A 15,354-nucleotide genomic window follows, 5' to 3' on the forward strand; every position below is an offset into this window, starting at 1 on the left:
ACACCAAATCATTTTATCAAAAAACTATTTTTATGACTTGTTTAAGCTGCTTTGTGATACACACTAGAATTATTAACTCCAATTTAGAGTGGAAGACTGAAGTCCTGAGAACCCTCTAGCAAAGTTGTGTAGACTGGATTTAAAACCTTGGGTTATGGGTAGTTCGTTAACTCCCTGGACAAAAGAGACGAGATGTTCAAGTACTCAAAATAAGGCTGCCCTTCAGTGGCATGACAGACTACTAAATGTCTTCCCAAGTCTGTTTCCCCTTCTTTCACAGTAAAAGACTTATCTGGGTACCGAGTACCCAGCTACCGATAACATCTCCCAACTTTCCTTACAGCTAGGTAAGGTCAAGTCTGTTGGTTCTGGCTTCAACTCATGGCAACCCCATGTACAAGAGAATGAAACACTCCCTGGTGCTATACCATCTTCACAACTGCTGGCAGGCTCAAATCCACCGTCCCAGCTGCTGTGTATTCTGAGTGTCTTCCGACATAGGCAGCTCATCTTCCTTCATACTATCAGACAATATTCCACTGTGAGCCACAGGATTTTCATTGGCTAATTTTAAGAAGTAGATTGCCAGGTCTTTCTTCCTAGTCTACCTTAGTCGGAAGCTCCACTGAAACCTGTCCACCATGGGTGACCCTACAGGTATTTGAAGTACTGGTGGCATAGCTTCCAATATCCTAACAACACACCAAAACCAAACTGACTGCCATCAAGTCAGATCCGATTCACAGTGACTCCTCCTTGGGTTTCTGAGGTGGTATCACTACAGCAATAGATTGCCCAACCTTCCTCCTGAGGAGTTGCTGGTAGGTTTGAACCGCCAGCCTTCTGGTTAGCAGTCAAATGCCTCAGGCACTATGGCACCGCAGCTCCCATCCTAACAACACACGAGTGACAAACTGGCAGAGGGTGGTGCTGGTTTTGGCTACAGGGACATAATTGAAAGTAAGTGCGCAACTTCCATTTCACATCCTTACATAAATAAAATCTCTTGTCCTCCAGGTGCCCCTTCTCCTTTTCAGTAGGGGAACACACCAACATAGTGCTGGTGCGTTGTCTCCCACCATGCACACAAGGATAAATGAAGCAGCTCCTTAGACCTAGAGAAGGAATCCAATATTGAGGACAACAGAGCTGCCCCACCAGCTTGGGGCTCTGGGTGAGCTAGTGAAACAAGGTCGGCTAACCCCCCCTGGACTGTTAACATGAGTGAGAAATAAACTTCTATCCTGTGTAAATACTACATTGATACATCTCTTTGTTAGAGCAATTTTACCTATAACATAAAAATATGGTGTTAAAAGTAAACGTTAATACAAAAAAGAACAGATATCAGAGAAGTCAACACCACCATAAAAAGGGGGAAAAAGGGACTCCTAGATCAACAAGACTAGATCAAGGGTGGGGTGGTAATGTAAATTGTAACCTTAACAAAAGACTATCCAAGAGACTAACCCCTCCTTCTTTTAAGAAGACAAGCTCTTCTAGCCTGGAGACTTGATCTCTTTAGTCCTGGATGTTTGTAATTTCTTTTGAAGCCGTCTTCATAATAAGCTATGAAATACTCAAGTCATTTGACTATTATAATTTAATGTCTTCTAAAGAAAAAGAATAGGAGCTCTGGTAGCGTAGTGCCTAAGGCATTTGACTGCTAACCAGAAGGCTTGCAGGTTGCAGTTCAAACCCACCATCAACTCCTTGGAAGGAAGGTTGGGCAATCTATTTCCGTAATGATACTGCCTCAGATGCCCAAGGAGGGGTCACTGTGAGTCGGGTCTGACTCCACAGCACATAACAACAACATAGAAAAACAATACATAGGCCTAACAACAGGAGTAGTCATCTCAACAACAATTATATTTCGCCACTGAATATCAATACATTGACATTCTGGTTTGATTACCAGTCTATGGTAATTTCAGTTGGTGTGTGAATCAGCCATTCAACTTTAAGGGCTTTGACAACATCAAGCCTCTGGTCTAGGAAGGTGGAGAGTTCACTAAAGAAGGGTCAAATTTGGTGATAAGTGTTACCAACCCATACATAACACACCTCTATCTTTGCAACCCCCAAGCCCTCTATTGTTAACACAGACTTTAGTACAAGTCACTGAGTCAGAACCAACCCGCTGGCAGTGAGTTTGGTCTTGGTTATGTGCCAACCATTACTGCGTCATCATCTTCACATAACAGAACCAACCAGCATGCACTTTTAACAGTTCAAGCTTATTTTTACCAACTAATCACTTGGAATTGTATTTCCTCAAGCATTATTTGGCCCCCATGTAATTCCCCAAGTGAAGAATAGGACACATTTTTATCCAGGTAATTTCTCTCTGGAAGTTACAATTGCAAAGAGGCAACACTGAACCCTTAAAAGTTTGGTAAGAGCAACTGAAGACGTATGTGATGCTTGCCTACTTTTTATTTTGCCTTAAGTAGGTTACCCAGTTTACAGCTCTTCAACAACTCTTACCAAGGCTCCAGAAGCTCCACTAAGAGCCAAGGGAGCTGGGAGGAAGAGGAGAAAGCAGCACTTATGCTGCTAGGTCTCACATATTCTTCCCACTACCCTGCAGTGTAGTAAATTACCTGGTATGGCTTTTCCAGCCATAAGTCTTTGAAAACGCCATGGTGGAATTGGCCACGAGCAACCAAGTAGCTCCTGATTGTTAGTTATCCATCTGGGGTATTTCTGTTGGGAGCAGCACAAAGTAATTTTCTGGGAAGTTTGCTCTCTCTCAGGTGTTTAGAATTCTGATGTTATGATGGTTAGTTTGGCCACTCTGCCACGCTCAAAAGGAGCACTCCTAGAGGCAGAAAGAGTCTCCCTGACTGCTGGCTGACAAAGACATGCTGCTGAGAAAAACACGCTCCTGAGAGACATGTGCTGCTGAGAAAGAGACACCAAGAGACACGCACTGCTGAGAGAGACAGTGAGAGACACGCACTGCTGAGAGACTGAGAAAGACCATCGGCTGAGGGACAGCAGCAGGCTGAGAGAGACTGAGCGTGTTCCTGAACTTCAACTGTAGCCTGTTGCTTCCCTAATAAGCCCCATAATCTGTGAGTTGTGTGTGGCCACTGCAGTGAATTATCGAACCCAGCAGAAAGGTGGTGGGTGTCGCTGGAGGAACAGTTGGTATCAGGGCTGGAGGGAGGCAGCATTGGGCTACTGATGGTGATTCTGTCTTCCTCTTGTGGGGTTAGGGGAGGTCAGAAGATTCAGCCTCCCTGTCCCTTGGCAATCCCTTTCTAAACAATAATGTATCAGCCAAAGGGTGGGTGAGATAAGAAGAGAGAACTATGGTCTCTTCCTTTAAGACCAAGATTGAAAGTAAGTTGATGTCTTATTTACCCAGTGCTGCTAAACCAGAAATGCCACAAGTGCTTGGCTTTAACAAATAGAAATTTATCCTCTCCGTTTAGAAGCTAATAGTCCAATTCAGGGCACCAGCTTTAGGAGAAGGCTTTCTCTCTCTGGTGGCTCTGAGGGAAGATCCTTGTCTCCTTTAACTTTTGTGGGCCCAGCGTTCCTTGGAGATCTCCATGTGTCTTGGCATCAATCTTCACTTAGTTTTAGGAGGTTCTCAGTGCAGGGACTCTGGGTCCAAAGGGCATGGCATGCTCCATTCCTGGCTCCTCTTTCTTGGTGGTAGTCAGGTCTCTCTCTCTGCTAATTTCTCTCTCCTTCTATCTCTTGTAAGGTAAAATGTATGACTCAAGCAAAGGTGTAACTTGAGTAAGGGTGGGACTCGATACAATCCACCCTAATCCTGCCTCATCAACAGAGGTTAGGGTTTACAACACATTATCATAAAATGGAGGCTAATTACATCAGATCACAAAATGGAGGACAGCCACATAATACTGGGAATTAGTGCCCAGCCAAGTTGACACATATTTAAAAAAAAAAAAAAAAAAAAAAGGAGGGGGGGGGAGATGGACACAATTCAGTCCACTGACAACTGACATGACAAATATCTTACTTGTTTAGTTAAACATAATATACAAATAGTATAAAACACCTATGTTAAACACTTTAATACTTGTTTCATTAGTTGGGTTATATATATTTAAAGGGGGTCCCAAAGAATTTTATACAAATAAATAGAATAAACAACTCTGATGTCAATCTTTATTTCTTGGCTAGCTTGGCTTTAAAATGTTCTCATGAACATTTATCATAACAATGCAATAAAAGCTAAAGATATATAAAAAGGGAGCTCTGGTGGTGTAGTGCCTAAGGCATTTGACTGCTAACCAGAAGACTGGTTAACCCACTGGTGGTTCAAACCCACCAGCCACTCCTCGGAAGGAAGGTTGGGCAATCTACTTCCATTGTGCTTCGGAAACCCAAGGAGGGGTCGCTATGAGTCGGATCCGACTCAACAGCAGTGAATTTGAGCATATATATAAAATACCACTGAAATCTTTCACGCCAGCCAATATTTTCTAGAATTGCTTTTGATCCATTATATCAGGAGAGGGAGAAAACTTGTCCTTTAAAAAAAAAAAAAAAGGAGGAGTAAACCAACAATGGATATTGTTTTTAAAATATCCAGTACCCCTTACCATCTAAATCTAGGTAATTCCTGAATTCAGATGGCAGAAGTCCAGAGGGCAAGAGAGCCTTGTATCATCCACTAACTGATAAAAATTCCCATCCACGTTATACTCATTATTAGCAATGACTGACCTATGTTAGGAAAATGGGTACATGCTATCTCTCACATCTACAGCACTGTAACACACCCTTATCTGATTTTTCAGCCACAGAAAAAACAGCCTGTTATCTTAATCTTCCTTAAAAGCTGCTTTCCTATCACCTCTGTTCATAATTCTTTAGTGGCTCCCCATTGCCTACAGAATAAAACCCAAACTCCTTAGCCTAGTATTTTAGTCTTCTACAATCTAATTTAGTGGAGGAAACACTAGGTAATAAGGATTAAGTAAGTACCATGAATCAGTCCATAATTCGACCTGGAATTATTGGCCAAGTCCTACAATCTGACAGTTGAAAAGACACTATTAATCTTAAATGAGCATATCACCACCTATCATGCCTGATCCTAGGGTTGCTCTGAAGTCTAATTAAAAATGGCTCTTAAAACTCAATCATTCTACACATACAAGATCGTAGTTTGACTATCTCATGTTACTACCCAGGCAAAAATCAATACTTACCACACCAGAACCTCTCAGGACACAAAGAGAACCCATTAGGTTTGGGTGCACATACAAGCTGTGACTTTCTAGGTAAATTTGGTAAATATTTTAAAGGCCAGGTCAAATAGCCAATGAGACCACTCTAACCTCTTTCATTCTATATCATCTGATATATGGCCAACTACCCCACAAAGTTGGGCAACCTACTTCCACAGTGAAACTGCCTCAAAAACCCAAGGAGGGGTCGCTATGACTCAGATCTGACTCGACGGCAGTGAGTTAGAGTTTTCACCCTTTGAAGAGGCACAAAGAGACACGCGGAACGACCAATTCCTAAACACACTTAAATGATGATGGAAAGGATGATGTACACAAAGGGGGGCCGACCCCTGTTGCCAATGGCTGATTTGTTGTTATGTGCCGTCGAGTCAAACCCAACTCATAGCGACCCCTCCTTGGGTTTCCGAGGCAGTATCACTACGGAAGTAGGATTACCCAACCTTCCTTCCGAGGAGTGGCTGGTGGTTTTGAACCGCCAGCCGTCTGGTTAGCAAGCAAGTGTCTTAGCCACTATGCTACCAGAGCTCCCAATGGCTGATTAGTACCCCTTTTTAAAACCTACTATGGAAACTCCGAAAACAGTGGAAGAAATTATAAAGGAAAAAGCATGTTTGCATGTGCTGTGAGTGTCAGATCCTGACGGTAAGGCATATTCCATCAGAAGAAACATGGACTTTTTCCTAATGAGTGTGGCACGTATTTTTATTGTCCTCCTTTATTCCGCCTCTGCCTCCTCCGCCTCCTCCTCCTCCTCCTCCTAGTAACAGTATCTCTGATTCTTTGGGAAATTACCCAGCCCTCCACTCTCAGCCTGGTGTTTTGAACAGAGTTAATCACATCCATAGTTCGCAATCCTCATAGTTCAAAGGCAGGGTATGTGTGGGAGGGGAATCCCAACCCTGATTTAATCAGCACATTCTAGGCTCCAACTCCTGGCCTCAGTGTTTGATTGAGGGATGAACAGGTAACACACCTGTCAAATCAGACGTATCTCAGCACTTCCAAAAATGCTAAAACCACTGCCATCGAGTTGATTCTGACTCAGAGACCATACAGGACAGAGTAGAACTACCCCATAGGGTTTCCAGGACTACGTATCTTTACAGAAGCAGCCTGCCTCATCTTTTTCCCACAAACAGCTGGTGGGTTCTAACCACAGACCTTTTGGTTAGCAGTGGCGAATGCCTTAGGCACTGCACCATCAGAGTTCCTATCTCAGAACTCAGGCCTTACGTATTAGCTCACAACCACCACAGCCATTTGGATCCAATATTAGCTCACAACCACCACAGCCATTTGGATCCAATAAGAGGAACATCTGAAAGGGGAGGAGATAGGAAAGAGAGGAAAGGGATGCACCCACGACATTTATTGCTTAAGCCATTTTAATTGGGTTTAGCTTAGGTCATGGAACACACAACACAGAACTAACTCGCTGAAGACAGGGAGCCAAAGATTTTAGAAAACAAGATAACAATCTCATCTTGGGTTTGAGAAAAAAAATTCCTCTGGAAGCTGTGTCTATCATACAATATGGCAGGGGAGGGGGTCGCTGATGGAAGGCTAGAAGCAGAGAGAACAGTTTGAAGGCTACTAGAATAGCATTGTGAGAGCTAATGAGAGCCTAAAAAGAAAAGGCAGCAAGAACAAAAACAGGTGAAAAGACAGTCAGAAGGCAGTGGGAACAAAGGAAGACATGAAGGTGGCAAGGCATCTAGCTAGGAGTAGAGAGAGATGATTAAAGGGAGGCTAGAGTGTAGGCAAAGTTGAGGGCCACGTTCATGCATTCAGGTTTAGAACCCCAAGTTTTGTTGGAGAAAGAGGAAACCCCAGAAGACAGCATAGCCATCAGTATGCTTCAACTATTTCATGCCCCTCTGAAACCCGGACAGGTCAGTATTTATTCTCTGCAAAGATGAAAAAGTATCTTACTTATTCAATGACATTCCCCAAAAAGATACATAGTAAAGTCCTAATCCCTGAACCTGTGAATGTGACACTGCTTGGAACTAGGTTTTTCTTTTATCAATTAATGAGGTTAAACCGAGAGTAGGGCAGGTCCTAATCCCTGCCGAGTGGTATCTTACAAAAGAGGAGAACAAACACTGAAACTGAGTTACAGACAATGGAGGACACTATTGAGGATCTGCCTAAAAGTCAAGGAATTTAAGGGACACCCCAGGGCTACCAGAAGCTGAAAAAGACAAAGAAGCCTGATGAAGAGGGGGTAGCACAGCCCCCGACACACTGGATTAGGGTTTCCAGCCTCCAGATCTGTGAGACAGTAAATTCCTGTTCTTTAAAGCCATCCACTCTGTGGTATTCCGTTATGGCGGCCCTGGGAAACAAAGACAGCTGTCTTTCCAAAATTGCTGTAATTACTAAAGGGTATGTAATAATTCAACTTTTTTTTTTAGGTTAAGTGATAAAATTGCCTCTTTACATAAACAAATACAAATATCTAACCACTACCTCACATCATACACAAAAATTAATTTGAGATTAATCACAAATCTAAACATAAAAGCTAAAATGATAAAGTTTGTAGAAGAAAATATAAGAGAAGAGCCTCACAATTTTGGGGTGGGCAAAGATTCCTTAGAACATAGAAAGTACTAAGCATAAAAGAAAAAAACTGACAAAGTGAATTTTCATCGAAATGAAAAACTCCTGTTCACCAACAGTACCATTAAAACGAACAGCCACACTATGCACAGGTGGAAACCATTCACAAAACACTTACTAACAAAGGGCTGGTATCTAAAATAAAGAAATAATTCCTACAATTAATAGAAGACGAAATCCAACAAAAATGGGTACATGACTTAGCAGAAAGGAAGATATGTAACTGACCAGTAAGATAGTGTTCTGCAGCACTACTTACAGAGAAATACAAATTAAAACCACACGAGCTACCACTACGCACCTACCAGAATGCTTAACATTAAAAAAACAGCAAACACCAAATGGTGGTAAGGATGAGAACAGCTAGAAGAGTGCAAAATAATAGAACCACTTTGGAAAACTTATTGATACTTTCTTACAAAGTTAAAGGCACATCTATTCAATGACCAGCAATTCCATTTCTAGGTATCTACTCAAAAGAAACAGAAACATAGGTCCACCAAAAATCTTACACAAGAATGTTTAGAGCAGCTATATCTAGAAAGGGAGCTCTGGTGGCATAGTGCCTAATGCATTTGACTGCTAACCAGAAGGTTGGCGGTTCAAACTCACCAGCCACTCCTCAGAAGGAAGACTGAACAATCTACTTCCGTAGAGACACTGCCTTGAAAACCCAAGGAGGGGTCGCTATGAGTCAAATCAACTCAACTTCAGCGAATTTGATTTTTGCTTTTAATATCTAGAATAGCCCCAAACTGAAAAGAACCCAAAAGCCCATCATCCAGCAAATGGATCAATTGTGGTGTATTCACAGGATGAAATCCTGAGCAATAAATAGAAGTGAGTCACTGATCCATACCAACAACACTGATGAATCTAAAAGACATTATACTAAATGAAAGAAGCTGGCACAAAAGAGTATATTTACATAAATAAATAAAACTCAGCTATGGTGGTGGATGGAGTGGGAGTGTGTGTGTGCTGGGGACTGACTGGGAAGATGCATGAGGGAACTTTCTGGGGTTTTGGAAATGTTCTCTGAGGGTTACAGAGGCTTATGCATTTGTCAGCTCAGTGAAGCGTATACTTAATATCTCTGTATTTCACTGTATATAAATTATACCTCAATAAGGAAAAGAAAAAATAAAAACAAAAAGTGATCTCTAGTGGCCATTGGGATGCAACAATGGGTCTCTCCTCATCCAGAGCAAAGAATAATGAAGAAAACCAAAGAAAATGGAAACAATTAGTCCAAGGGACTCACTAGACCATGCAATCCTCAGCCTATATGACCGTGAGACAGAAGAACTAGATAGTGCCCAGGTACCACTGTCAACCACTTGGAAAGGGATTAGTGAAGGAGAGCAGGAGATCTGGGTGGAATGGGAGAACAGTGTAGAACAAAACTCAGATTTAAAAAAAAAAAAAAAAGACCAGGTTTACTAATCTGATAGAGCCTGGTGAGATGCCCCAGACCATGGCCCCTAGGTATCTTTCAGGTCTGGACTTGAACTCACTCTCATGGCTTCCAGCCAAACAACACACAGGCATATGGGCTAAAAATTTACACCAGGCAGATACACTCCTTAGAATGATCAATCATGGGAGAACAGAAGGGCAGTATTTACACAGGGAGCTAGCTCGGGGCAGGAACGCATAGGAAAGAAGGACACAGGGAAGAGGTAACTACAGGGAGGAAGCAGGAAGAGAGCTGTAACATCGTGGGGAATTGCAGTCCATGTCATGAAACAAAACGTGTATGAACTGCTGTATGAAAAATGAATTTGCTCTGTAAACTTTAACCCAAATCACAATTTTAAAAAAAAGTGATCTCTCATATAAATACCTAAAGTCAGTATTCTTTATTACTGGCCTGAGACTTTACCACTTCAAGGCAAAAACAAAACACACACAACTTTTCAAGGCAAAACACAGTAGGAGTATCACTCAGACCTCAAGTCGGCCATGGGACCTCAAGTAAACTGCATGAGTTCTCATAGCCTTTATCACTGGGAACCAGGAAAAATTAAGATTATAGGAAGCATCTACTTCAGTACCTGGCACACAGAGTTTAGTAAATGTAATGATAAGAAACAATAAGAAAACTCATTTAAAAGATCTACTGTACCCACCTGACATAAAAGGCATAATTAATTTAGGGAAGAGACTTTGTACTTTTCACTGACTCACAGCAACGCTACAGAAGAGAGTAGAATTACTCCATAGGGTTTCCAAGGAGGCTATAAATTGTTACGGAAACAGACTGCCACATCTTTCTCCCATGGAGCAACTGGGGGTGTTCAAACCGCTAACCTTTAGGCTAGCAGCCAAGTACCTCCACTGTGCCACCAGGGCTCCTAAGACCCGTACAACAAAGGGAACCAAACCCACAGCCATCCAGATGATTTTGACTCAAAGCAACCCCCACTGGGTTTCCAAGGCTGTAAATCTTTACCGAAGTAGATCGCCTCATTTCCCTCCTGCGGAGCAACTGGTGAATCTGAACTGCTGACCTTCTGGTTAGCAGCCTAATGCCTTACCCATTATACCACCAGAGCTCCTTACAGTGGACTCATTTGAAATATCTACCCACAACCCTACTCCTTTTTTGCTGAAAATTCTTTCCCTTTCTGATAAGTGACCCCCCACTCCAACCACAGAAGTTGCAATGGGGGATAAAAGTGGAAAGGGCGAGAAGTACATTGCTCTTCAGTGACCCTGCTCCTTGGTCACATAACACTGACATTAAAATGGTCGTTTAAATCAAAGTTTTGAATAACCAAATTATAATTAAGGGTACTAAGGAAATTATCCTCACGACATAAAAACAATCAAAAAGTCTGAATTGTTTTGTGAGATGCAAAAGACCTTTTATAAAGATTGTAAGTACTTAATCCACGTTTTCCATATACTGGATTTACCTGAAGTGGCGTTCCTATTCACATCTGCTAGAAAGCTTCCTAATTATCTTTCAAAAGGCCATATAATGCTAAATTCTAAGACACGCACACCATAACTGCTTTCCCCCAAAGAGTGTGCTCACACAGTAGACAAAACATGTACTCTCCTTTTATCACACCCATACTGTCTGGTGGGATTACAGCCAACAACAGGGCTCAAGTAGATTTATCCTTACTGTAGATCATGCAGTACATTTGCCTAATGCAGTGCCCTAGATTTCACAAATTACATTCACTGATGCACTTGCAAGTCTGCAGAATTGAATATTTTCAAGGAGGGCACAGACATTTGTATAAAACACTCTGTCTTGATCTTAAATAAAAGCACTAACTATATTTAAGGCCACCTATGTTCTTTTGCTATAATTTTTAATTTGTCTAAAGAATGTCTTGGCTTTTAGTAAAGTCAAAGCTGAGCCAATACACCGATATTTCATCTGCACCCGCACTGCACACTAAGAACACACACACACCAAAAAACTATTTGAAAGCTTTTAAGGCCCAAAGTCTCTATGGTGTGGCCATGATAGGCACTGACTAAATGCATCTTGAAGCTATAAATAGCACAGACAATACCATATGCCTGGGAAAACAAATGTACAATGAATGAGTTCACAATTGGACATAAGGTCTTTATTATATTCAAAAATTACCACAGTATTGAAAATGAATCAACAAAAACTCTGACTCATGATGAAGGAGCTAAGAATTTTTTCTCCCTGGAAAGTTCTATACGCTATTGTACTTCCATTTTTTAAGGCATTTCCCCTCTATGCAGTGGTATTCATTGCCAAGTGGCTCTGGTCTAACCCCACACAAAACCAAACCTGAAGTGGAATCCGACTCAGTGTTGCTGCAGTCTAGGCTAGGGGTGCCAACCATCATGGGGCAACTCCAACAAAGTGTGACCACCGCACCTAACGGTCACTGCTCCCCATAAAATAGTATCTTAAAAGTGTCAACTTAAAAAAAAAAAAAAAAATTCCTATTTCCCTGCAGTGTCGGTCAAGGAACAGGAATCACCTGCAAACAGGCAGGAACGAGGTTAAGTGGGTGTAAAATGGCTTCCCCAGGCAGGCTGAAGAGCAGCAATTCACAAGCAAATCCCTTCCTAGAGTAAAGCCTCTCAAACAAACAGGTGAGGGGGAACCACTCACACGTGGAACAGAACCTCCAGCCAATCCTGCTTTGCATCAGAATGTGCAAATGAGAGCATGCAAAGCAAATCAGAAGATGCAGGCAGTAAGAATGGGCATTCCAAGCCTGCTACCACACAGATAGGAATATATGCCCCCCAAACCATACTCGTTGCCATCCAGTCGACTGTGACTCACAGCGACCAGACGGACAGAGTAGAATCGCCCCATACTGTTTCCTAGGCTGTAAACCTTCACAGAAGCAGACCGCCACATCTTTCTCCCGCAGAAAGCCTGCTGGGTTCGAACCACACACATTCCAGTTAGCAGCCGAAGGCTTTAACCACTGCGCCACCAGGGCTGCTGAAAATATGCCCAGTCACTCAAAGATGAGTGTCTGGGCCAGTCAAAGCACAAAGCCAAACGGATTTTTAAAATGAAGGAAAGCACGTGCTCCGCAGGTAAGCTCAGCTATTTGGCCACTAAGTACACTTTTCCGGGAAAACGCTGAGTGACACCTCAGCCGAAGACCTTCTCCCTGCACAATCTGAAGCTTTCGGGAGCTTTCCTTTTCTCCAAGCCCCCACCCCACGCCGTCACCTCACCACCCACGAAATATCCCAAATTTTGAGTCCCTGCCCAGATCCCCGGGCGCCTCGGCCTCAACCCAAGGGAATTTGGGCTCCACCCGCCACGGGTTGGCCGAGCTGCGGGGAATTACTGAGAGGCTCTCCCAAAGAATTAAGTTTCTAATAATACAACTTGAGGCGGATTAGCGCCGGAGTCACCTAAGCCCGAGGCCGAAGCAGTCACCAACTTGAGGGCGTAAAAAGCGAAGTGGGGGCTCGGCGGGGCAGGGGTCTCTCAAGGGTTCGGGCCCTCGCGCTTCCCGCCCAGACGCCCCAGCATCGGCAGATGCGCCCTCTTCGCCTTGGCGCGCTCACCAGGTACCAGACGCCGAGCAGGATGGTGCCAGTGCGGACATGGCAGCACAGGCAGCAGCTGTTGGAGTAGAACCGCGTCCAGGGCGCAACCATCTTCATCGCTCGGGCCGTGGGAGCAGTTGCGCGAGTGCGCGCCCAAGTTTGCAGGAGCGTCTGCCGCGTTGCTTCGGCCTCCCGGCTCGCCCGGCCCCAAACCTCCGCTGCTGCTGGTTCCTCTGCTGCTTTCGCTCGGGGACTCGCCGGCCCACCGGTCCCGGCTCAGCGTTTTCCCCAGAGCTCCGACCCAGCGGCAGCCGCGGCGGGACACTGCGCTTGGAAGACACCAGCAGGAGTAGGCGGGGCGGCCTGCTGGTCACGTGACCCGGCCCGTGCTCGTGACGTCACGGCGGGCCAGAGCCAGCTGCTGGCCCTGTGAGCTGAGTGTAAATAAATAAATCATCTCTGCGCTCTAGTCAGAGCCCAGGGTCAGCCATCAGTGGAGTTCCAGGCCTTCCGTCTTTGATTAGGTTGTTTGTATAACCTTATTGTGAGTTAGGAGCTCTGGTAGCATAGTGGCTAAGACACTTGACTGCTAACTAGAAGGCTGTTAGTTCAAACCCACCAGCCACTCCTCGGAAGGAAGATGGAGTGATCTACTTCTGGAAACATTTACTGCCTTAGAAACCCAATGGACTAGAAGGCTGTTAGTTCAAACCCACCAGCCACTCCTCGGAAGGAAGATGGGGCAATCTACTTCCATAGTGATACTGCCTCGGAAACCCAAGGAGGGCTTGCTATGAGTCGGGTCCTACTCGACATCACATAACAGCAACAACATTGTGAGTCTGAGATTCTTGTACAATCTAGTTCGTTCGGGTTTTATTCCGCTTCTATCCTGCAGATAACCCATCAGTGCAGTGCCATCGCTGTTGTTATTTTGCAAACTAGAGGGGACAGGGAAGGGGGAAACTGCATGGTACGATTCCGGTCAACTGCAGTGCTTTGAACCACTGCTGAACCCGCTAAAAGCAATTTGTCTCAGCTTACCAGCTCAATTACTGTGGTATTAATCTTTTCCCAGAAAATGGATGTGTATCAAAGACATACTCGCTGTGCCTCTGGTAGCATCTTTAATCATGACTGCAGCTCTAAAACGATCAGCGAACCAATTACTACCACAAGTTATGTGTAAGGCAAAACACATTGCGTTAAAAGACACGGAAAAGATAACAAAACGACTCCAGTTTGGGGTCTGTGTGTTCCCATCCGGTGTTTAGTCTTTAAGCTCCCTTTTCCTAGGCTAGCAATCACTGTTAAAGCAAGCATCCAAGACAGGTTAGATTATCAGCATGTGTCAGTTTTATCGGACTTGGAGCAAAAGAAAACTAAATCATTTTATATTTACTAAGGACAGATTGTATAAGAAGAAAGAGGAATCTTAGATAAGGCTGTTTAAGTGCAGGACTGGTTAGTTTTACAAGGCTGTAAAGCTGTCACATTCTTATTGTGCCCCTTAAACCTAGATAATAAGGGACCAAACAGCCATCTTCAGAGATGTCAGGTGTGAGCCTTTAATCAAAATAATATATCATTGTGGGCATTAGTCAGTAACACTGAACAAGCTGTCCGTAGTGCTTGGGGCCTTGAAAGCAAGTGGCCATCCAAGGCAGAACAATTGGTCTTTATTTGCCTGGAGCAATAGAGGAAGAAGGAGACTCAGGAATAGGAGGAGAAATGTGTGTCTAATTGCATCGTGAACAACTGCCTTCTTTGCCATGAGACCAGAACTGGATAGTTCTTCTGAACGTTTTAATCAAAGATTCTATAAGGAATCCTCATCAAAAGGAGGAAAATTCAGAAGAGAATTTAAAATTTTCATGGAATCTGGACTTTCTAGAGCCATGGAGGGTGGATGAACCCCTATGCCTATTGCCCTGAGATAATATTGAAACCTTAAACCAAAAATATCCTTTGAAGTCTTCTTTAATCCAAACCATAATTTAGCTAAAGTGGTAAAGATGCCTTGAGCATTGTGCTGTTTTGAAGAACTATCTATAACAGATCAAATTAACAGCAAGGAAAGGTTAGATAGGAAGCTCAGGGGGCAGCGAGTTTATGTTGCTGGAGTAGGAACAAGTCAGAAAAGGAGGTAAGAATGTTTGCACGACTCAAATATAATCAATGTCACTCAATTGTACCCATAGAAATTGTTGAATTACTGTATGTTCTGCTGTGTGTATTTTCAATAAGAACAAAGTTATATAAAATAATACTGAGCAAGAAACTTCTGTTTTTGTTTTTTTTATCATTAAAAAGTTTTCATTTATTTTACAATAGATATACTTCCCCCCCTTGGGCTCTTCCATTTAATACGTGGTTATACCCACCACCACTCAAATACAGAGCAAGGATTCGTGTTCTGAGAAGAAACGGAAATACAGGGTCAGAAGAGGGGACGGATGACTTG

General features: G+C 43.4%; 1 protein-coding gene across 1 annotated transcript in view; it reads right to left on the minus strand.

The window, feature by feature from the left end:
- LAPTM4B (lysosomal protein transmembrane 4 beta) overlaps nt 1-13,007 on the minus strand; it is a 94,927-nt gene extending 81,920 nt beyond the window's left edge. The window contains exons 1-2 of the mRNA XM_007934887.2: nt 12,909-13,007; nt 7,368-7,389 (exon numbers count right to left, since the gene is read on the minus strand). Of these exons, the coding sequence (XP_007933078.1) occupies nt 7,368-7,389; nt 12,909-13,007 (121 nt within the window). The remainder of the gene's footprint in view (nt 1-7,367; nt 7,390-12,908) is intronic.
- Nucleotides 13,008-15,354: the final 2,347 nt, after the last annotated feature.

Source organism: Orycteropus afer, unplaced genomic scaffold, assembly GCF_000298275.1.
Source record: "Orycteropus afer afer isolate SDZICR_OR568_19922 unplaced genomic scaffold, OryAfe1.0 scaffold00021, whole genome shotgun sequence".
NCBI classification, from domain to species: Eukaryota; Metazoa; Chordata; class Mammalia; order Tubulidentata; family Orycteropodidae; genus Orycteropus; species Orycteropus afer.